Raw genomic sequence first — 24,210 nt, forward strand, 5'->3', positions numbered from 1 at the left:
ATTCCAGTTCAGTTAAGTTTGATGGTCGCCGAGCATGGACAACCCTCTTCAAATGATCCCACAGATGTTCAATGATATTCAGGTCTGGGGACTGGGATGGCCATTCCAGAACAGTGTAATTGTTCCTCTGCATGAATGCCTGAGTAGATTTGGAGCGGTGTTTTGGATCATTGTCTTGCTGTAAGATCCATCCCCTGCGTAACTTCAACTTTGTCACAGATTCATGAACATTATTGTCAAGAATTTGCTGATACTGAGAGGAATCCATGCGTCCCTCAACTTTAACAAGATTCCCGGTGCTGGCATTGGCCACACATCCCCAAAGCATGATGGAACCTCCACCAAATTTTACTGTGGGTAGCAAGTGTTTTTCTTGGAATGCTGTGTTTTTTGGCCGCTATGCATATCCAAACAACTCAATCTTGGTTTCATCAGTCCACAGGACCTTCTTCCAAGAAGAAATTGGCTTCTCAAAATGTGCTTTTGCATACCTCAGCCGACTCTGTTTGTGGCGTGGTTGCAGAAATGGCTTCTTTCGCATCACTCTCCCATGCAGCTTCTCCTTGTGCAAAGTGCGTTGTATAGTTGACCGATGCACAGTGACACCATCTGCAGCAAGTTGATGCTGCAGCTCTCTGGAGGTGGTCTGAGGATTGTCCTTGACTGATCTCCCCATTCTTCTTCTCTGCCTTTCTGATGTTTTTCTTGGCCTGTCACTTCTGGCCTTAACAAGAACTGTACATGTGTTCTTCCATTTCCTTACTATGTTCCTCACAGTGGAAATTGACAGGTTAAATCTCTGAGACAGCTTTTTGTATCCTTCCCCTGAACAACTATGTTGAATAATCTTTGTTTTCAGATCATTAGACAGTTGTTTTGAGGAGCCCATGATGCCACTCTTCAGAGGGGATTCAAACAGGAGAACAACTTGCAAGTGGCCACTTTAAGTAGCTTTTCTCATGATTGCATACACCTGGCTATGAAGTTCAAAGCTCAATGAGGTTCGAAAATCAAAAAAAAGTGCTTTAGTAAGTCAGTAAAAAGTAGGTAGGAGTATTTAAAACAAGAAAATGATAAGGTTGCCCATACTTATGCACCTGTCAAATTTTGTTTGAATGCAGATTGCACATTTTCTGTTAGTACAATAAACCTCATTTCAAGGCAGAAACATTACTGTGTCCAACAGTTATTAGATACATGAAACTGAAATAGCTGTTGCAAAAAAAACAATTTTTATAAAACATTAAGCTTAAGATTAATAGGGGTGCCCAAACTTTTACATATAACTGTATATACCTGTGTGTATTAGACCGCGTTTACACGTTATTTGGTCAGTATTTTTACCTTAGTATTTGTTAGCTAAATTGGCAGCCTGATAAATCCGCAGCCAACAGGAAGCCCTCCCCCTGGCAGTATATATTAGCTCACACATACACATAATAGACAGGTCATGTGACTGACAGCTGCCATATTTCCTGAAACACACACAAGTCTGGTATTATCCTTCAAAAATAAAAATCTGATTAATAAGCAGACAGACTTCAAGAGCAACAAATGTACCATATAGGAAATACGGCAGCTGTCAGTCACATGACTTGTCTATTATGTGTATGTGTGAGCTAATATATACTGCCAGGGGGGAGGGCTTCCTGTTGGCTGCGGATTTATCAGGCTGCCAATTTAGCTTACAAATACTGAGGTAAAAATACTGACCAAATAACGTGTGAACGCGGTCTAATACAGGAGGAGAGGACATACAGACACAGTATATACTATATACAGGGGAGATGACACAGATATATACTATATACAGGAGAGATGACAGAGGTATATACTATATACAGGAGATCATACACACATATATACTATATACAGAGGAGATGACACAGGTATATACTATATACAGGAGGAGATGACACACTGGTATATACTATATACAGGAGGAGATGATAGGTATATACTATATACAGGAGGAGATGACACAGGTATATACTATATACAGGAGGAGATGACAAACAGGTACATACTATATACAGGAGGAGATGAATTACAGGTATATACAATATACAGGAGGAGAGGACACATCAGGTATATACTATATACAGGAGATGACATACAGGTGTATACTATATATAAGGGAGATGACAAACATGTATATACTGAGGGGAAAATGAGAGGTGTGAGGTGAAAATGAGGGGTGTGAGGTGAAAATGAAAAGGTGCGAGTGTAAAATGAGGAGTGAGGGAAAATAGTGGAGTGATCGGAAAATGACAGATGTGAGGTCGAAATGACAAGTGTTAGGGGGAAATGAGAGGAGTGAGGGGGAAAATGAGAGGTGTGAGGGAGAAAATGAGAGGCGTGATGGGAAAATAAGAGAAGTGAGGTGCTATAACTAACCACAGATATTTTCTATGCCCAGGCAACGCTGGGCTCTTCAGCTAGTTAGATATATATTAGTGCAATGATGCAGTAAGGAGGTAGTGACCCAACAAAGTTTCAACACAAAGTCTCTTTAATGTGGATACCTCACAGCATTCAATGTCCTATTCACACAAGCAAGTATTATCAATGTCAAATTCACAGCACTACATAGTACCCGGTATCCTCCGGATTTCTGCCGGGAAACTTATTCTCCGGATAACAGTCACTAAACACGCAGTACTCCTTCGGGCACACGAGAATCTACCTCCGGTTCACCGCCGGGCACAAGACAGTCCACCTCCGAGACCGGTTGTCGTGGGCGACTGCACCACCGAGTTAAAGGGAACCTGTCACCCCGAAAATCGCGGGTGAGGTAAGCCCACCGGCATAAGGTGCTTATCTACAGGATTCTGGAATGCTGTAGATAAACCCCCGATGTATCATAAAAGATGAGAAAAAGACGTTAGATTATATTCACCCAGGGGCGTGCCCGCTGTTGGTCCGGGTCCGGTGCCTCCCATCTTCATCAGATGACGTCCTCTTCTGGTCTTCACGCAGCGGCTCCAGCGCAGGCGTACTTTGTTTGCCCTGTTGAGGGCAGAGCAAAGTACTGCAGTGCGCAGGCGCCAGGAAAGGTCAGAGAGGCCTAGCACCTGCGCACTGCAATACTTTGCTCTGCCCTCAAAAGGGCAGACAAAGTACGCCAGCGCTGGAGCCACAGCATAAAGCCAAGAAGAGGACGTCATCTGATGAAGATGGGAGGCCCCGGATCAACAGCGGGACCGCCCCTGGGTGAGTATAATCTAACGTCTTTTTCTCATCTTTTAGGATACATCAGGGGCTTATCTACAGAGCCGTCTGCTTTGCTTGCTGCAAACTCCACTGTGATACAGACATGTTCAAAGCCTTTACTGCAGGGATTTTAGCTGGGAACTGTGGCCTTCAGCCACATGGAAAACCTGGGCCTGGAATGAAACGGACTGCACTACTACCATCCTGCAGTCTGTTTCAAAATGCAATAACCCCAGAGCAGGTTTTCCCAACTCTAACACTAACATGCCCAAGACTAACACTTATTTTTTTTAGTCTGCATTGCAATCACAGCTACGCCTGTGCCTGCAATGCACTCTCATGGCCTCCATACACCTCCGTGTATATCCTGGGGAGAACACACAGTGACTCCTACCTGTGACACCAGTCACTGGCTCACAATTGCAATCACCGCTACACCTGTGACTGCAATGCACCCCCATGGCCTCAATATGCCTCCTTAAGCATCCTGGGGAGAATATACAGTGACCCCTACCTGTGACACTGGTCACTGCCTCACAATATATCTATCTATATATAGTGGTACAGCGGCTCACTCGGCTGCAAACGGAGGTAGACATGGGTACAGTGCAGCTTTAAGAATTTCCTTTGGTTTATTGCAGGTAGAATAAACCAAGGTTTAGTAAAGAAAACATAGCCATCTGGGTAAAACAGGAGAACAAAACATAATGGTGGCAGAACAAACACAGTCCTTCTGTGAGCGGGGTTCCTTCCGCTCACTGCTGGCAGAACACACACTGTTCAGGTTCACCAGTCCAAGCAACACTTTCCTGGAGTGCTCATTCTCCAGCCTTCAGCTATTTAAAGACCAGACCTTGTGACTCCTCCATCATGTGACTGATCACATGATCCTGACATCACACAGGTCCTGTCAGGACTCTGCATGTGGAGATACTGTGGACCCCCTCCCACCCACTCTATGGAGGTCCACTAAAAGCAGCCCATAACATAACTCATTTAATCCTCTCAACTCGTAGTGTGCTGGAGGAAATTAGTCTGGTTTTACAATCACTGACACCATAGTGCGCAGTGACACGTATCTCTCAGTCAAGGGCTTTGCTTTAGTAGATGAAGCAAAAATAGATCTTGTATTCTTTGGCCTTTTCCTTTATTCATCTAATGTTAGTAATAACATCTCTTGTTTCTCTGCCTTTTCTGAATCCTGCTTGATCGTCTGGCATCTCGTTGTCAAAGTAAGACTGTATCCGTCTTTGTAGGATCTTCAGTAGTATTTTGCTGGCATGAAGTATAAGAGCAATAATCCAATAGTTTTCACTATAGGAATAAACACGGATCTTACCCAGTCCTTGGGGCATTTACCAGTTGTCCATACGTGTTGACATAGGCATGTGATGACATCAACTTCTATTTCAGTTCTTCTTCAGAAGACTTTATTACCTCTATTGGAATATTGTCACATCTAGGCGATTTGTTATTTGACAAAAGCTTTACGGCAGCAATGACCTCATCTTTCAGGATGTTCAGCTCACTATCATTTAAATAATCAGTTTCTTCCCTTATCACTAAGTTAAAACTTGTAGTGGTGCTCCGTGTACTCTTTCCATCATTCCTCAACTTGTTCTGGCTCAGTTAGTTTGTTCTCGTTTCTCATCATGCCCACTCTAGGTTGAAACTTTCGTCATATCTCTTTGATCTTTAGGAAGGCTTTTTTTTTACCTTGCCCCTTGGATGTTCTCTTTCTATCTCTGTACTTATCTTTTGGTAATAAAGTTCTTTGTTAAAGGGAAGGTACCGCGTTTGTAGATCATTCATTAATCAATGTAATGTAGCATAACATGCTGTTATAACCCAGATTTGAATGCATGTAAAACAGATTTCGTGTGATATATGAGTAGAAAGAATGCACTGGGGGCTGACATCTTGGTTTTGCAGCAGTAGCACGTCACTATCAGTGTCAGATTACGGCACCCCATGGACATAGGAGATAATAGACCGGCTCGGACCCTATCTGTAACATTGTAGCAGCATTAGCAGTGAGCTGGGCACGCCTCTGTGGGCTGCACAACTCACTGCTGTAGGTGTGACTAGCTGCCATTTTATTAGAGCCCAGTGCTATCTGCCGAGCTCCACTTGCTCTCTATCACAGGAGAGAAGAAGCCCTCACTTCTCCTCTGTACTGCAGGCACTGCAGGTTCTGGGCAGACATCCTCTGCTCTCACACGCTGCCCTGTGTGCTTCCCCCTGCTCTGTCTCCGCCTCCCCACTTGCACAGAGTCCCAGTGATCTCCGGTAAACTGCACTCTCCCCCTGTGTCGCTCTCCCTCTCTGTGCGGCGTGGGGGGGTCTCTGTGCGGCGTGGGGGGGTCTGTGCGGCGTGGGGGGGTCTCTGTGCGGCATGGGGGTTCTCTGTGCGGCGTGGGGGGGTCTCTGGGCGGCGTGGGGGATCTCTGGGCGGCGTGGGGGGGTCTCTGGGCGGCGTAGGGGATCTCTGGGCGGCGTCGGGGGATCTCTGGGCGGCGTGGGGAGGTCTCTGCGGCGTGGGGAGGTCTCTGTGCGGCGTGGGGAGGTCTCTGTGCGGCGTGGGGAGGTCTCTGTGCGGCGTGGGGGGGTCTCTGCGGCGTCGGGGGGCTCTGCGGCGTGGGGAGGTCTCTGTGTGGCGTGGGGGGGTCTCTCTGCGGCGTGGGGAGGTCTCTGCGGCGTGGGGGGTCTCTGTGCGGCGTGGGGGGGTCTCTGTGCGGCGTCGGGGATCTCTGTGCGGCGTGGGGAGGTCTCTGTGCGGCGCCGGGGGGTCTCTGCGGCGCCGGGGGGTCTCTGCAGCGTGGGGAGGTCTCTGTGTGGCGTGGGGGGGTCTCTGTGCAGCGTGGGGGGGTCTCTATGCGTGTGTGCAAGCATCGTCCGATGGGACTACAAGTCCCATCGGACGATGCCTGCTACAATGACAGTGATTGACACATTAGCCAATTATGGGACAGTAATAGTCCCATCATCCGGCTAATGTGTTGAATGAAAAAAAAAAAATACTCCATACATACATGCTACATACATGCCACATACATGCTACATACATGCTACATACAATACATTCATACATTACATACATATAGACATACAGTACATTAAACATAGATTTCATACTCACCATTACTTGTCACTTTGTTCCCCGAAGCCAGTGTCATCTGTAAAAAAAATATTAAAAAAACAAACAACCAATATACTCCCTGTCCGCAGAAATCCACGAGTGTCCCACGACGATCTCCCGTGGAGAGCAGCAGCATCAGATAATGCGACTGCTCTCTAGGGGCTCCAGGAACACAATGACAGCAGGAAGGTATCCTTCCACCACTGTATTCCTCCGCCGCTGTAAAAAAAAAAAAGTCCCTAGTCTCACTTTATGCCATTGCTGTATGAGAAATTTTCCCAGGCAGCAATTGCCATAAAGTGAGACCTTGTCCTAAGGTAACCTCTCAGTGATGCACTGTAGGAGCCATTGTCTCCTGTCAGTGTGTCACTGAGGGTCCTATAGAGCAGTGACATCACCCGATGTCACTGTTCTATAGGGGAGATCGTCGTGGGACACTCGATATTAATTGGACTACGGCGGACAGGTAGTATACGGTTTATTATTTTACGTTTGTTTGCAGGCGCTGAAGTATGGTGAAATGAAGAATATTAAAATACTTTTTTCCTAATGTGTGCGTGTTTTTTTTAACCCTTTCTTACTATTGGATTAATAACGGATAGGCGTCTTATTGACGCCTCTCCGTTATTAACCCGGCTTAATGTCACCTTACAATAGCAAGGTGACATTAACCCTTCATTACCCCATATCCCACCGCTACACGGGAGTGGGAAGAGAGGGGCTAAGTGCCGGAATTGGCGCATCTTACAGATGCGCCATTTCTGGGGCGGCTGCGGACTGGTATTTGTAGCCTGGGGGGGGGCAATATCCATGGCTCCTCTCTAGGCTATGAATATCAGCCTGCAGCTGTCTGCGTAGCCTTTCTGGCTATAAAATATAGGGGGACCCCACGCAATTTTTTTCTTGGGGTCCCCTTATTTTAATAGCCAGTAAAGGCTATACAGACAGCTGCGGGCTGATATTCATAGCAGGCTACAGATATTGGCCCCCGGCCGTCGGCTTTCCCCCTCTGGCGCAGAAAATTGCACGGGCGCCCACGCGGTTTTTTTTTAATTCAACCCTCACAAAGGCCTCTTTCACACTTGCGTCGGTACGAGTCCGTCGCTATGCGTCGGGCCGACGTACCGACGCACGTTGTGAAATTTGTGCCCGACGTGGGCAGCGGATGCAGTTTTTCAACACATCCACTGCCCATTCTGAAGTCTAGAAGGAGGGGGCGGAGTTTTGGCAGCACATGTGCGGTAGAAAATGGCGGACGCGCTGGACAAAAAAAGTTCACTTGAACGTTTTTTCGTCCCGACGGTCCGCCAAAACACGACGGATCCGTTGCACGACGGACGCGACCATGCGACCATCCGTCACGATCTGTCGCTAATACAAGTTTATGGGGAAAAAACGCATCCTGCGAGCACATTTGCAGAATCCGTTTTTTTCCGCCAGATCCGTTTTTCCACCGGATCCATTTTTTTCCGCCGGATCAGTTTTTTCCCGCCGGATCCGTTTTCCACAATTTCCTTTTTTTTCTACCAGATCAGGTTTTTTTTTCCATCGGATCCTTTTTTTCCCGCCTGAACCGTTTTTTTCCACAATTTCCTTTTTTTTCTGTCAGATCAGTTTTTTTTCCATCGGATCCTTTTTTTTCCCGCCTGATCTGTTTTTTCCCGCCAGATCCGTTTTTTTCCACAATTTCCTTTTTTTTCTGTCAGATCAGTTTTTTTTCCATCGGATCCTTTTTTTCCCGCCTGATCCGTCTTTTCCCGCCGGATCAGTTTCTTCCCGCCGGATCAATTTTTTTCAACAATTTCCTTTTTTTTTCTGCCAGATCATTTTTTTTTTCCATCGGATCCTTTTTTTCCCGCCTGATCTGTTTTTTTCCACAATTTCCTTTTTTTTCTGCCAGATCAGTTTATTTTCCATCGGATCCTTTTTTTTCCGCCTGATCCGTTTTTTCCCGCCAGATCCATTTTTCCCGCCGGATCCATTTTTTTCCACAAGTTCTTTTTTTTATCTGCCAGTTCCGTTTTTTCCCGCCGGATCCGTTTTTTTCCACAATTTCCTTTTTTTTCTGCCAGATCAGTTTTTTTCGCCGGATCCGTTATTTTCTCATTGAGTTGTATTAGCGCCGGATGGCCACACGTTTCATCCGTTTTTTGCAGGATCCGTCAAAACAGCTGTTTCCGCCGGACGGAAAACATACAGAGGAACGGTTGAATCGCGATCTCACCTGCCGCTATTGCGGGCACATGTCAGTCATGTTTTTTTCTATTGACAGATTGGGCGATTCTGAACGCGGCGATACTAAATATGTGTAGGTTTGATTTTTTTATTGTTTTATTTTTGATGGGGCAAAAGGGGGGTGATTTAAACTTTAATTTTTTTTTTTTTTCATATTTTTAAAAACATTTTTTTTACACTTGCCATGCTTCAATAGCCTCCATGGGAAACTAGAAGCTGGCACCACTCGATCGGCTCAGCTACATAGCAGCGATCATCAGATTGCTGCTCCGTAGCTGAATTACAGGCTTGCTATGAGTGCCGACCACAGGGAGGCGCTCACAGCAGGCCGGCATCAGTAGCTATAGAGGTCTTAAGGACCTCTATGGTTACCATCCTGACGCATCGCCAACCCCTGATCATGTGACGGGGGTGGACGACACGCCCATTTCTGGCCGCGCGGCTGGAAGCGGTAGTTAAATGCCGCTGTCAGCATTTGACAGCGGCATTTAACAGGTTAATAGCGGCTGGTGAATTGCGATTTCACCTGCCGCTATTGCGCGCACATGTCAGCTGTACAAAACAGCCGACATGTCGTGACTTTGATGTGGGCTCAGCGCCGGAGCCCACATCAAAGGAGGAGACACGACATGCGCAGAACATGTTGCGTTTTTTACTGCGATGCGTTTTTCCCCCAGAAAAAACGCAACATATGCACAAAAATTGCGGAATGCATTATAAATGATGGGATGCATATGTATGCATTTTTAAATAGTTTTTATCACATTTTTATAGCGAACAAACGCAAAAAAATGTGAAAAATCCTGAACGTGTGCACACAGCCTCAATGTGTATCTCCCCATCACACTCCATACGTGTCTCACTCATCATACTTCACGTCTCTTTCTCTCCCATCAGTCACTCTTAGGCCGGGGACACACACAACGTATAAAAAAAGGTCCGTTTTTGATGGACGAGAATCGCACAAATGTTACCAAAACAGTGATCCGTGTGCAGTGCGAGGATGCGATTTTCTCGCATCCAATGATCCGTGTGACATCCGTATGGCGTCCGTATGGTGAGATTTTCTCACACACTTGCAAAATGAGCAAATAATGGCTGAGCCTTTCCTGTCACCTGCCCAATGCCTGAGAATTTCTCGCACGTCACACTGATGGTCCGTGTGCTGTGCGATTTATTTCTCACCCCCATAGACTTTCATTGGCGATTCTCGGCCGAGATACGCTGAGAATTGCAGCATGCTGCGATTTCACTCGGATCCTGAATACGGCCGAGAGAATATCGGATGATGGGAGCTGCCCCATAGATTAACATTGGAACGAGTGCTATGCGATTTTTTATCGCATTGCACTCGTCCGTATTACGGTCTAGTGTGACCCCGGCCTTAGCCATACAATGCATCTCTCCCCTCCCTCCATAATGTCTGGCTATTCACTGCAGAGCTGGAGCTCCCAGACAGCTCCTAATGCTGCTCCATGCACACCACGTCTTCACTCTTCTTGGGTCCAGATGCTGCTGAGCCCACTGTGTTCTGCTCCTCTGTAAACAAGCTCTGACTCTGATGTAGTAACTGCTGGTGATAGCAGGTCACAGGGCAGTCACACACAAAATGGCGCTGCCCTGTGATGCTGCTCTTCATTCTTACTGTTGGGACAGTAACTGCTGACATCACCATTTCCCTCCCCTTTTGGGTGGTCTAATATCCCTGGGGCAGAGCTGCTAAATCTTACTATAGCTGCTTGAGGTCTAAAACGGAAAATGCTCCCCCTAGTGGTAAATATGTATATTTGTAGAAAAATATATAATATTTTTCATATAGAAATGTTTGCAAACAGTGCAAACATTGCATTAGTACATTTTAATTACTATTTTAAGCTTAATTTCACAAAAAAACAAAATACGAGAAAACTGGTGGCACCTTCCCTTTAACTCGAGTGGCACTCCTCAGTCTTTTACGGATGTTGTCTGCATTCAACTTGTTACCTTTTTGCCATTCGTATTTCTTCTATGATCTTTAGGGTCTCTTCTATTACCCATGGAACTGGGAAGGAAGAGTCTCTTCTTGCCTCTTATTTATTGTCTACCTGGCTTCTTCATTAATAAGAATGGTCTTTTATAGGTGTCCAGAATTCATCAGGCTGTGATGAATTGGTTGTGCAGACCATTCAAAAAAACTTCAGATAAGTTGGTCAAATCGAAATAGGAAAGGGCCTGCTGTCTAGTCAGTTTGCGTAGCTTGACTATAATCTTTGCTGTCAAAAGTTCATGATCAGGTCCACAGTCAGCTCCTGGCCTTGTTTTCAGGGTAATGAACACATATATAGTTAATCTGATTTTTTTTTTTATAGGTCCAATTCAGTGATGACCATGTGTAGAGTCTCCATATGTGATTTTGGAAGAAGGTGTTCATGATGAACAGTTGATTTGTCTTACAAAAGTTAATGAATCTTCCACCAGCCTCATCTCGTTCACCTAGTCCAAAGTTTCAAAAAAATGGTTCTGTGTTTTCCGTGGCCCACGTTGATATTTAAGTCTCCCTTGATAATGAGCAAGTCTTGTTTGGCATCTTGTCGATTTCCTCTTGAACTTGATTGAAGAATAGTTCACCCTCCTCTTCTTCGGCACCTGTTATTGGTGAGTAAACTTAACTAACTGACGTAGATTAATGGTCTTTGTACTCGCATCACTGACTGCATTGTTAACCAAAACAGTGTCGGCCGTAGCAGCCAAAGATATGAGAATTATGGAATGCCAGATTTGTTCAACAATGGATGCCAACAAAGCTGGATGTACACCATTTACTTGTAATGGGATCTGTTAAATTTTTGTTGTGATGTTTCTCAAAGGGATAGAAGGAATAAAAAAACGGAATCCCAAGGGATCCCCCATGACAAACCCGGATTTGAGGAGGGATTCTAGAAGTAGGAATACTCACCTAAAACATCCCACATTGTCCATTACTAACCTCAAAGCTAATGGGGAAGGTATCAGACATCCAGGGAGCTGGTGATGGACGTCCTCGTCTCCTCCAACCGACAGGCTCTGGTGGGCGAGTGGGAGGGGGACAGAGCTAGGACCGGACTTCTAAGCACGCTTGTGTGCTAGGATCTTGGTCCTGCGGTCAAATATATGAGGATACGGGGTGGCAGTACACGCCGTACTCAGTCCGTATTGTGGGATTACAGGTGTGACTGCTCACCCTGTATCCCTCCGAAAACCTGAAAGAAAACGACGCACATTGAGGTAGATAAGGGTCTAATGAAAGACCCGTGTCCACCTCCTACTGACACTAAGCTAAACTGAATATCCTACTTCCTGTCGGTGGGGTGTACACTGCAGAGGAGGAGCTAACTTTTATTTGCATAGTGTCAGCCTCCTAGTGGCAGCAGCATACACCCCATGGTCCCTGTGTCCCCCAATGAGGCGATAGAGAAAATGCTGTATGGTATGCCATTCCTCCCATCATTTATGACAGAGCTTCTTATGCAGATGTGAACATAGTCTCCAAATTACCCCTTTCACGGGAGCTACATAAATCAATATGCAGTATTTTTCCCCTAGTGGTAGAGGCAGAAATCAATTACATTATTAATTAACTGTATGGAAATGTACAAGCATGGAAGTGAAGACATTTAAAAGAAAATAAAGCTCCAATCATGATAAAACAGGATTTTTGGTTGCTTACCGTAAAATCTGTTTCTTGGAGCCTCCATTGGGGGACACAGGAACCATGGGTGTATGCTGCTGCCACTAGGAGGCTGACACTATGCAAATAAAAAAGTTAGCTCCTCCTCTGCAGTGTACACCCCACCGACTGGCATAATACTCTTCAGTTAGTGAGAAAGCAGTAGGAGATAAATAACAAGGTTGAAAACCAAAACCACAAACTTGAGAACTGTAAACGTGATAACAGTCAAACGTAAGAACAGTCATAGAACATATAACCAAAACATTGGGAGGGAGCTGTGTCCCCCAATGGAGGCTCCAAGAAACAGATTTTACGGTAAGCAACCAAAAATCCTGTTCCCAAGGGCGGGTAAAACAGACTTCCATCAGGTCACAGGACTCACCCCTGCCGCCTGCAAGATCCTTCTGCCTAGGCTGGCGTCCGCCGAAGCGTAGGTATGGACCTTGTAAAATTTGGCGAACGTGTGGATGGAAGACCAGGTTGCCGCTTTGCAAAGCCGTAGGGCGGAAGCCCTGTGGTGCACCGCTCAGGAGGCGCCGACTGCCCGGGCAGAGTGAGCCTTGATCCCAGGAGGAGGCACTCTGTTCTTGACCCGGTAAGCCTCCAGAATAGCCGTTCTGATCCAGCGAGCAATAGTCGCCTTAGAAGCTGGCTGGCCTCTGCGCGAGCCATCAGGAATGACGAAAAGAGAATCCGTCTTCCAGGAAGTGGACGTTCTATCCAGATAGATCATCACTGCCCTGACAAGGTCCAGCTTGTTCAACGATCGCTCCAGAAGATGAGTCGGAGCTGGACAAAAGAAGGTAGAACGATGTCCTCGTTGATGTGGAATGTGGAAACCACCATAGGAAGAAAGGAAGGCGGAGGTCTGAGGACCACCTTGTCCTGGTGGATAACCAAGAAAGGAGGTCGGCAAGAGAACCGCCAACTCGGAGACGCGGCGGATAGAAGTGATGGCCACAAGAAAGGCCACCTTCCAAGACAGGGGAACCTCTTTGAGAGGTTCAAAGGGGAAAACCCTCAGAACGTCCGGTACCAGGTTTAAATCCCATGAATCCACAGGGGCCCTGAACGGAGGGACCGCGAGGGCTACTCCTTGAAGGAAGGTCTCAACCTGTGGTCTGGAAGCTAAAGTCTTTTGAAAAAGGATGGAAAGCGCAGAAACCTGGCCCTTTAGGGAAATAAGAGCAAGGCCCGAATCCAGTCCTGCCTGAAGGAAAGCCAAGATGGAAGGCAGGGAAAAGGACATAGGTGAAACGCGGCTGAACTGAACTCGCACCAACGGAAGTAAGCCTTCCAGGTACGATAGTAGATCCTGGAAGACGAAGGCTTCCGAGCCTGAATCATGGTGTGAATCACCCGAGCCGAAAGGCCGGACGCTCTTAGAACCGCGGTCTCAACAGCCACGCCGTCAAACTGAGCGCCCGTGAACTCGGGTGGCAGATCGGACCCCGAGACAGCAGATCTGGCCTGTCTGAAAGGCGCCAGGGAGCGTCCGCGAGAAGATTGACGAGCTCCGCGAACCAAGCTCTCCTGGGCCAATCCGGGGCGATTAGAATGATCGGCACCCCTTCCGCTTTGATCTTTTTCAGCAGTTTGGGAAGCAAGGGAAGGGGTGGGAACAGGTAGGGCAGCACGAACTGTGACCAAGGAATGGCCAGAGCGTCGACGCCCACTGCGAGAGGATCGCGAGACCTGGAGACGAACCGCGGAACCTTCCTGTTCATTCGAAACACCGTGATGTCCACGTCCGGAGTCCCCCCTCGAAGACACATCTGATGGAGGACCTCCGGATGTAAGGACCATTCCCCTGCCGCGAGACCCTCGCGGCTGAGGAAGTCGGCGGCCCAATTGTCCACGCCGGGGATATGCACCGCGGATATCACCGGAACCATTGCCTCTACCCAAAGGAGGATCTTGGATACCTCGGCCAAGGCCAAGGAGCTCCGAGTTCACCCCCGATGGTTGACATATGCCACCGCCGTGGCATTGTCCGTCTGGATTCGGATAGGAAGGCCCCTGAGAATCCTTTCCCAGTGACAAAGGGACAGAAAAATGGCCCGGATCTCGAGAACATTGATCGGCAAGGGTGACTCTTGCGCCGACCAACGTCCCTGTACAGTCAGTTGGCGAATCACTGCACCCCAGCCGAGCAGGCTGGCATCCGTTGTTACCACTTGTCAGTGAACTGGAAGGAAGGACCTGCCCTGGGAGATGAGAGGTGACGTGAGCCACCAGTTGAGAGACCGTTTGACTCGGGGAGAGAGTCGGATCGGGCGGTCCAGGGAGAAGACAGACCTGTTCCACTGAGACAGGATGGCTTGCAGAAGAGGTCGAGAGTGAAATTGGGCGAAGGGAATGGCTTCCAATGATGCTACCATCCTCCCCAAAACCTTCATGGCCGATCGGAAGGAGGGAGACCGAGGGCCCTGGAGCAAGCGTATGTCCCGACGAAGAATGGATCTCTTGTCTTCGGGAAGAAAGACCTTGGTCTGACGAGTGTCGAAGAGCATGCCCAGAAAGATGATGCGCTGAGAAGGAATAAGGCAGGACTTCTTCCGGTTGACCAGCCACCCGAAACGGGCGAGGGTGTCGAGAACGATGGACAGGCTTTCGTGGGCCTGAGAAAAAGACGGAGCCTTGATGAGGATGTCGTCGAGGTATGGAAACAGAACCAGACCTCTGACCCTCAAGATGGCCATCAGTGCCGCCATGATCTTCGTGAAGACTCTTGGGGCGGTTGCAAGACCGAATGGCAGGGCGACGAACTGAAAGTGTTCCTGGAGCACCGCAAAGCGCAGGAATCGGTGATGTCCGGGGAATATTGGGACATGGAGGTAGGCGTCCTGAATGTCTATGGAACACAGAAATTCCTGAGCCTCCATAGAAGCAATTACTGAACGAAGGGATTCCATCCTGAAGTGCTTTAGGCGGACTCTCCTGTTCAGTAATTTTGAGATCCAGAATGGGACGCACTCTGCTGTCTTTTTTCGGTACCTCAAAAAGGTTTGAGTAGAAACCTGTGAACCGTTCTTTCTCCGGGACGGGAACGATTACCCCGGCTTTGAGGAGAGACGCGATGGCTGCGAAGAAACCCGGAACTAGAGCGGGATCTCTTGGAGGTCGGGATTCGAAGAAACGATCCCGGGGTCGTGAAAGGAACTCTATCTTGTATCCCGAGGATACAACTTCCCTGACCCAAGCGTCCTCTACCGAGGAGATCCAATGTCCCTGAAGAAGAGAAGACGGCCGCAAAGCCTGGGAGGTGGACTGGCTACTAGCCGAGAGTCATGCCGAGGAGGTCCTTCCAGTCCTGGACCTGGAGGATCTACCCTGGGAGTAGCGAGCACGCCAGGAAGGAGTGGGCCTAAAGGATACCAACTTCTTTTCTTGACGGGCCTGTGGCCTCTGTTGCCGCTAGGAGAAGGAATTAGATGCCGCGAAGCGCCGAAAAGACCGAAATTGACGTCTAGGAGGAGGGCGTCGAGGCTTAGCCTGGGGAAGAAGGGAACTCGTGCCCCCTGTAGCGTCCTTAATAATTTGGTCTAGCTTAGAACCAAAGAGACGAGACCCCTGAAAAGGCAGGCTGGTAAGGCACTTTTTAGAAGACAAATCCGCCTGCCAGGCCTTAAGCCAAACTGTTCGGCGGATGGCAACTGCGTTGCTGGACGCCTGAGCCGCACAAGACGCGGCGTCCAGGGAGGCGGAGACCAGATATTCACCCGCGTGAGAAATCTGGTTGGCAAGTTCCGCTAGGTGTCCGGGCGGAGCCCCGTCCAGAAGACCCCGACGGAGTTGCTTGGCCCATTTGGATATAGATTTTGAAACCCAAGTGGAAGCGAAGGCCGGGCAAAGACTAGCTGAGGCCGCTTCAAAGGCTGATTTTGCGGAAGATTCTATGACCCTATCGTTAGAACCCTTCAGAGATGCTCCGCCGGACAGTGGAAGAACCGTGCTGGTGGACAGTCGGAAACTGAAGGGTCCACCGAAGGGGAGGCAGTCCAATTAGCGGTGAGCTCCGGAGAGAAGGGATATAACACGCCAAGTCGCTTTCCTCTCTGAAAGCGTCTGGTCAGGTTCTCTCTTTCTCTAGTCATAATCTCCTCAAATTCCGGGTGAGGAGCGAAAAAACTTGGAAGGTGGTTTAGCCCGTCTAAACGAAACCGCCTGATCTGCGGGATCCGTAGAGGACTCTTTGATGCCACGGGTTTGATTTATTGCTCCAATGAGATTTTGAACCATATCCCTCATGGTAGCGATTTGGTTCGAATCCAGCTCCGAAACATCCTCCGAGGGCGCATCAGAGAAAGCCTCGCCAGACTCAGAGGAGGAGGATCGGGAGGACGCCGACCGCAGAGGGGGACCGAGTGGCGAGATGGAACGAGAAGAGGACTCAGACCGTCGTTCCTGTCTGGACCTTTTGCGGCTAGCCATGAAGGGTTCGGACGGAGCTTCCTGCGACCCGCTGGCTACTGCGGGAGTCTGCAGGGGTAACTGATTCAGCGCGGACACTGAGGGAAGTTTGGTGTTACAGGACGAACATGTAAAGTACTTGACTAAGGTAGAAGAGGAAGAAGTAGGAGGGCGAGAGCGGCCCCCTTTAGAATTAGACATTTTAGAAAGGTCCCTGAAGAAAATGCCGGTGGGTTAGGGGACAGTGGGGCAGAGGGGGGGTGTCGGTCTGCAGTGCAGAGCTACTCACGGCAGACGAAAAACCCGGATACCAGTATGCTGCAGACCTGTAGGAATGCTGTGGATCTCCGGCGCAGATGGCGTGCTGTGTCCCCAGGAAGGAGCGCTCTGTGGAGTTTTAGAAGGTGCGTGGCACGATGCAGGAATCACGTGCCCTGAGTGTCCAGCAGCAGCGTGGAAGGGGCGGAGCCAGACGAGATGGCACCGGTGGGTGGGGAAAGCAGGGCACAGTTTGTCGGGCGGGAGAAAGCCCGCCCGAAGAGAAGGGAAGTGGGCGGAGCGCGGCCCGGAAGTAGGCCCCGGGAAAAGCCGGGGCCTAAATTAGAAGCCGGTGGCCGGTGCTTGTGGTAGACAGCGGTGCGGCGCTAATAATGTGCGGGCGCCGCCCGGCTGATAGGCGCGGGAGCCGCCGCATGGAATAAAGGATTCTGGTGCCGGCGTCGGAAGTAGGCCCCGAAAAAAACCGGGGCCTAAATTAGAAGGCTGAGACCACTGCGCTGCCTCCGGCGGGCGTATAGCCAGAAGTAGGCCCCGGGAAAAACCGGGGCCTAAATTAGAAGGCTGCGACCGCTGCGCTGCCTCCGGCGGGCGTATCGCCGGAAGTAGGCCCCGGGAACAGCCGGGGCCTAAATTAGGAGCCGGAGGGGAAACCGCAGCGGCGATATCAGCGGCGCGGCAGCCTGCGAGGCCGCCGCCTAGAGTGGAGGGGAACTGCTGCGATGTCAGGTGTGGGCGCAGGAAAGGTACCGCACATGGGATGGGGAGTGCTGCAAAAGCAGCCATGACCCCTGCTGAATCCTGGGCCCCTTTTAGGAACGCCGATCAGGCCCAAAAAGGTGGCCTGGAGTACTTAAAACAAGGAACCCCCACTGGGAATACTCACCTAAAAACATCCCACGTCGTCCGTTACTAACCTTGGGGAAGGTATCAGACGTCCATGGGTGCTGCTGATGGACGTCCTCGTCTCCTCCAACCGACAGGCTCTGGTGGGCGAGTGGGTGGGGGACGGGGCCAGGACCGGACTTCTAAGCACGCTTGTGTGCTAGGCTCTTGGTCCTGGAGAGGGATCTATGAGGATACGGGATGGCAGTACACGCCGTACTCATAGTCCGTAAAGTGGGACTACAGGTGTGACTGCTCACCCTGTATCCCTTCCGGGGAAACCTGAAAAGAAACGACGCACATTGAGGTAGATAAGGGTCTAATGAAAGACCCGTGTCCACCTCCTACTGACACTAAGCTAAACTGAAGAGTATTATGCCAGTCGGTGGGGTGTACACTGCAGAGGAGGAGCTAACTTTTTTATTTGCATAGTGTCAGCCTCCTAGTGGCAGCAGCATACACCCATGGTTCCTGTGTCCCCCAATGAGAGGCGATAAAGAAAATAAATATACCTAAAACAGCTGACACTAAACTATTACATACATTCTAGAAACAAAGTAGTAAGGTAGTTAATCCCTGATCATGTGCGCCAATAACGTGACTTTGACAGCCAATTGCCCAGTGGTAAGGCCAGTGAATATGGCAACTGGATGTAGAAGTCATGTCATTTCTCCCAGGTCTAAGCAAAAAAAAAAAAAAGAGGAGCAATAAAGCATTAGTGATACAAGATGCGAGTACTCTGTCCTCTGAGTATTCTTGGACAAAGGGGAACATTAATAACATTTTCACTGAGAACAGTATTTAAGCAAACCAGAAGGATATTTTCACATTGACACCCACCTTTCATATTATACAGTGTATCTCTGAGCATCTTAAACATCGCTACGTAGAGGGGATCGCTGAAGGTTTTATAAAAAAGATCAGCGCTGGGATTAGCCTAAAACCAGTAAAAAAAATAAAAACAAACAAAATTAGTTTCTATCATATAATAAAAGTAACTAAAAATACCTGGTGGTAACAAACCTAGCACCACAAACATTTCCTATCTTATCCACAATGAAAGCTTCATAAAGCTAGGACTACAATGTTAACTGTTGGTTTTACAAAATGAGAATGGCCTTTTCAAAATATACAAGTCCTTTAAGCCTTGAAAATATACCGTATTTTACCTGCTACCCATTATTTTATTAAGAGAAAATTTTCATCAGCCATCCTGCAAATATTGTATGCAGAGCTATTTAGGATGTATATGGAGAAGATTTTAATATATCGTAATCAGTAATTCCCATAATTAGTAACATTACCTCTGTAGCTTCAGTGATGAGACAATCTAATGAGCTCAAAACTGGATCTGCAACAATCTGCTTCACCTGTAAAGAAAAAAAAAAGAAAACAAGAACAAAATTATTAGAAATAATAGAAGAGGTCTGCACCAGTTAATGAAATATATACATTCGTATCTACAATTAAATCAATGTCCATAAACATCCAGAACATAATTACTGTATTTTTCGGACTATAAAGACACACTTTTTACTCCAAAAATTTGAAGGCAAATGGGTGGTGTGTTGTCTAGTCCAGATGTACCTGCTGTGGTTGGGGATGGGGTAGCAGCAGCAGCGAACAATAGTCACAGGAGTCAGGAGAAGGCTGCTGTGGCTAACCCCTGTGCCCGCTGTTAGAGAGACATGCATATTCACTGCTCCCTATGCCCATAATCCCTCCTACCTCTATGCACTGAAGTCAGCGCCGAGAGGTGGGAGGGACTATGGGCATGTGGAGCAGTGAATATTCATCTTCTTTAATAGCGGGCACAGTAGCCGAAGCCACTGCAGCGGCTCGGCGATCGCATGTGCCCATTATTAAAGAGAATGAATATTCACTGCTCCCCATGCCCATGGAAGTGAAGACCAGTGAATATTCATTCATTTTAGTAGCGGGCACACATGATCACCCAGCGGCTGCAGGAAGCTGGTGGCTGTGGCTAACTGCGCATGATGTCACTACCATGTGCTGCTTACATGCATAAATCAGCTGCTGGAATCAGAACAGGATGCTGCGCGGGAGCGCAGGGACAGTAAGTAGATTGGTTTATGGTTTTTTTTCATGTTTTTCTGATGGGGCCATGCATACCAAAATGGGGATGAGGGGACCATGCATACCAGGATGGAGATGAGGAACCATGCATACCAGGATAGAGATGAGGGGGTCATGCATTCCAAGACGTTGATGAGGGGGGCCATGCACACCAGAATGGGGATGTGGGGGGGCAATACATACTAGAATGGGGACCACATTTTTAGCTACAATGTTTTTTACTATTTTCCTCATCTAAAACATAGGACGCACTGGCCCAAAATACACACAGAGCTATCGTCCGAATAACACGGTAAGGAGTCCTTGAAGAGTTTATTGTTGTCCTGTTGGAAGGAGAGTCATTTATGGGGTCATTTCTGGAAGTAGTGATCACAACATTATACCATGCACAGTAGTTGACGCAGGGTTTCTTGGGGGATATCAAACTCTTTATTGTTGACACCGGTGAACAGAGGGGAGACAGAGAAGCTGGAGCTGATGGTGGTGAGGTAATAATCTGGATCCACCGCGCTGCCATCTGGCAAATAAGATCCTGTGGGAGAGGAAAAACAGAGCAATAAAAATAATACGGATTTGAAAAAAAAAATACACAACAGTAATGGACCAAACCATTAGATGGTTTGGATATTAGGTGTTAGCAAAGAATACATTAACAGGTCACAGTTCGTTTAAAGGGAATATGTCAACCAAAATTAACCTGTTGTTTAATTTAGGTTTTATTGTTAAATGTACGTTTTATGTTTAATAAAAACATTCTTCATAATGTTTGTTTTAAAATGTTCACATCGTGTTTTAAAATGGTCAATAATTTTGACCAAGTGTGTAGTTATTTTTTTTCATATTCCTCTTTTTTTGTAAATCTGTATTAATATTCAAGAAGACATACCATGAACACAAGTATTACAAAATTAAAGATACATAGAAACATTGTTATTTTTTAATTTTTTATCTTTAAACTTCCCATACACCTTTATCTTTCATATGCTTATTATAGTTTTTGAATAGATTATTTTTGTCAAAGTGATTCCTCATTAAAGGGGTTGCCTGGTCTTAAACTACCAGTCTGCAGTCACTATGTGACTGCAGACTTTTGAATCAACCACTGTGAGCTGTGAGGATTCTCCAGTGTCAGCAACCGGAGTGCAGTCGTGTGACCACAAGAATGCAATATGCATAGTCCTGGCCACACTGAATAGATGCACAATGCCTTGCTCAATGCAAGGGTATTGATTGAGGTTGGAAACACTCTAGTCTGAAAGTGGCTGGGAGTATGCATATCGCAGACTTGCGGTCACATGACAGGCAATCCTGACACTGGCGACGGATAATCCTCCCAGCCTGCGAGGATTCACAAGTCTGCAGTCACCGAGTGACTGAAGACTTGTAGTTTAAAACCGGACAACCCCTTTAACAAAGATATTCAAATATGAATGAACACTATTTGGCTGCATTACCTTCAAAGTACTGGATTGTGGATCCAGCAGGAGATCCAGGGAGGGGAACAACATGATCTGGGCTAACCTGTGAGGAATCAACAAGGCAACAGTTTATCATTATTGTTTTGACACAAATTACAGATTTTTGGGGGGGTGAGTTTTGCAGAAACTACCTTTTCACATTAATAAAATCCAACATGTACATTATAAAAATAATAAATGTTACATTATTTACATATAATTGGAATTAATTTACACACGTAAGGTACTGATATATAAGAATTGCACATTTACCTGTGAACCACTAGACACACTACTTGTCTTTCTCTTCAATGAGTCTGACTGACATACGTTGAGGAGCGAATTTGGAAGAATAGATCGGAAATCATTGAAGGATCGTCTACGAATCCCTTCCAGCTCGTCTGGAGCCTTCAGAGATTGAGGGGAGATCTTAGGAAACAACTTGGATAGCAGAGACTCTTCAGAGTTGCTGTATCTCCCAAATGCCCGAGATATGCCAATTAAGCATGGTATTGCATACTTGCACAGGTATTCTGCAAGGTGAGAGATTCATTCATTCACAGTATGAAAGAACAGAAGCTACAAAACAGTGAGCAAAAAAAAAAAAACAACAAACTTTGCACTTCTTAGAAAGTTTCTCAAGTTACTTCTCTTATCTGACAACCATAAAAGTTAACATTTGCAATAACAAATAAACTACAGGAAGTTTCTCGTCCAGTAGATTCAACAGCGAGTCAATGCTGGAGCTCCACTACCCCTTCACTTATACTAGACTGCCCAGCAACATCCTAACGATAGTGACTGTGCCTAGTACAGCAGGGCAACTATATTGAACCTTGTCGCTTCTATGAGCAGAGCTGCAGTATAGCCACATTAGTCTGGGTGTCGCTGGGTCGATGAATACAGGGAAGGACACAGACCTGTATGCTGCTGACACTAGGAGGCTGACACTAAGTGATACAAAGAAAGTTAGCTCCTCCTCTGCAGTATACACCCTCCTGCTGGCTCTCAGCTAACCTGTTTGGTGCAAAAGCAGTAGGAGATCAATAACAATATATGAGCGTATAGCATGTCACATTATATATTAGAGTATAGCATGTCAAATTATAAAACAAGCACAAGCTAATAACAGGGTGGGAGCTGTGTCCCCCAACGAATGGCTCGGAGAAAAGGATTTTATGGTGAGTGCACAAAAATCCCTATTTCTCCTTCGCCTCTTTGGGGGACACAGACCGTGGGACGTCCCACAGCAGTCCCTGGGTGGGGACAACATCAGATCAGGCCCTGTGTAACCGATACTTACAAGTGCGCCACCGCGGCCTGCAGAGTCCGCCTGCCCAGACTCACATCTGTGGAAGTCTGGGAATTATAGTGCTTCAAGAAAGCAAGCGGACTGGACGAACCCGCAAGCTTGCAGGCCTGCTTGCCGACGCCTGGTGCCTAGAACCCAAGAAACCTCAACAGACAGGGAGATAGGCTGACATATAACATGGAAGGACTCCTGGATGGTGTAACAAATCAACCAGGCTAACATGGCCGATGAAACGGCTAAACCCTTCCTGTAACCATCAGGAAGCCTTCTTCTTACCGTCAGGAAGCCCAAAAAGCGTCCAACCTTCGGAAGGACGCTGTCCTCGAGACGTACCTACTCAGAGCACTCACTTCATCCAGAATATGGGGAACCCATTCCGTTTTGTAGACTGTTGCCAAAAGAGGTGAGGGAAGAACGATGCCCTCATAACAGTGGGAATACAATACCACCTTGGTAACACGGGACGGGGACGGCCTGAGGACAACCTTGCCTTGAAGGTAATAAGGGAAAAAGAGTCCGAAAGAACAGAGCGGCTAACTCCGAAGAGTCGTCCGAATGACGAGATCGCAGAGAAAAAAGGGCGACCTTCCCTGATAGTAAAGTCTGTCCGGATCAAAAGGAGTCTACTGTAAGACTCCCAGGACCATTAAGGTCCCAAAGATCTAACGGTATGCGATAGGGAAGAACCGCATGTGAAAACTCCCTGCGAGGAAGTCCCTTCTTGCAGTTTTGTTGGAATAAGACAGAAAAATGCTAGTTCTGCAAATGAAAAAACCTGACGTGGTCAGTCCGGATCTCCCAGGTTCACTGGGGCTCTTCCTGCTTCTAAAAGACTCTCGGAAGTAGTGGAAGAGGGGTTATGGAAACTGGGACCATGGAAGAACCAGAGCATGCATGCACTGCGATGGCTTTTGGATCTCGAGGCCGAACCAAGAAGTAGAGTACATTGGTGTTCAGTCTGGACGCCCTCTGACCTACATCTAGAGTACTTCAGAGAATTCAGATCTGATGGAAGACTTCCGGGTGAAATTCCTACTCACTTGAGGGAGGACCCTGACGGCGTCAGCCGTCTAGAGTTCTACTCCTGGTATGTGTAGTGCCGAGATCACCTGAATGATAGATCTCGGCCCATCAGTGAATGTGAGGTACCTCGACTATGACGCCTGACCGTGGGTACCTGCTAGATGATTGACGTATGGCACAGCCGTGGCATTGTCCGATTGAATTCGGATGGGGTGACCCACCAGAAGGCAGTGGACCTGCTGTAGAATTAGCCATACCATTCGGATCCCCAGAACAATGATTAGGAGAAGAGGACTGGCATCAGTAGTCACTAATAACCATTGAACCCCTGGATGAGAAAGGAGCTCAGAGACTACCCTCTGAAAGACTGTTTGACCTGCAGAAAACAAGTGGAACGAAGGAAAATCACTTCCATTGTCACCATTTTCCCCTCGGAACCCTCCTAGCAAATCGAATGGAATGAAGCGATGTG

General features: G+C 47.5%; 1 protein-coding gene across 2 annotated transcripts in view; it reads right to left on the reverse strand.

Annotated features, from left to right (window-relative positions):
* PI4KA (phosphatidylinositol 4-kinase alpha) overlaps positions 1-24,210 on the reverse strand; it is a 182,086-nt gene that overhangs the window by 135,583 nt on the left and 22,293 nt on the right. For both annotated transcript variants that reach the window (XM_069756734.1, XM_069756726.1), the window contains exons 6-10: positions 21,677-21,936; positions 21,401-21,467; positions 20,330-20,478; positions 19,154-19,219; positions 18,690-18,786 (exon numbers count right to left, since the gene is read on the reverse strand). In XM_069756734.1, coding sequence (XP_069612835.1) covers positions 18,690-18,786; positions 19,154-19,219; positions 20,330-20,478; positions 21,401-21,467; positions 21,677-21,936 — 639 coding nt within the window. The remainder of the gene's footprint in view (positions 1-18,689; positions 18,787-19,153; positions 19,220-20,329; positions 20,479-21,400; positions 21,468-21,676; positions 21,937-24,210) is intronic.

The sequence above is a fragment of the Ranitomeya imitator genome, chromosome 1 (genome assembly GCF_032444005.1).
Source record: "Ranitomeya imitator isolate aRanImi1 chromosome 1, aRanImi1.pri, whole genome shotgun sequence".
Classification (NCBI taxonomy): domain Eukaryota; kingdom Metazoa; phylum Chordata; class Amphibia; order Anura; family Dendrobatidae; genus Ranitomeya; species Ranitomeya imitator.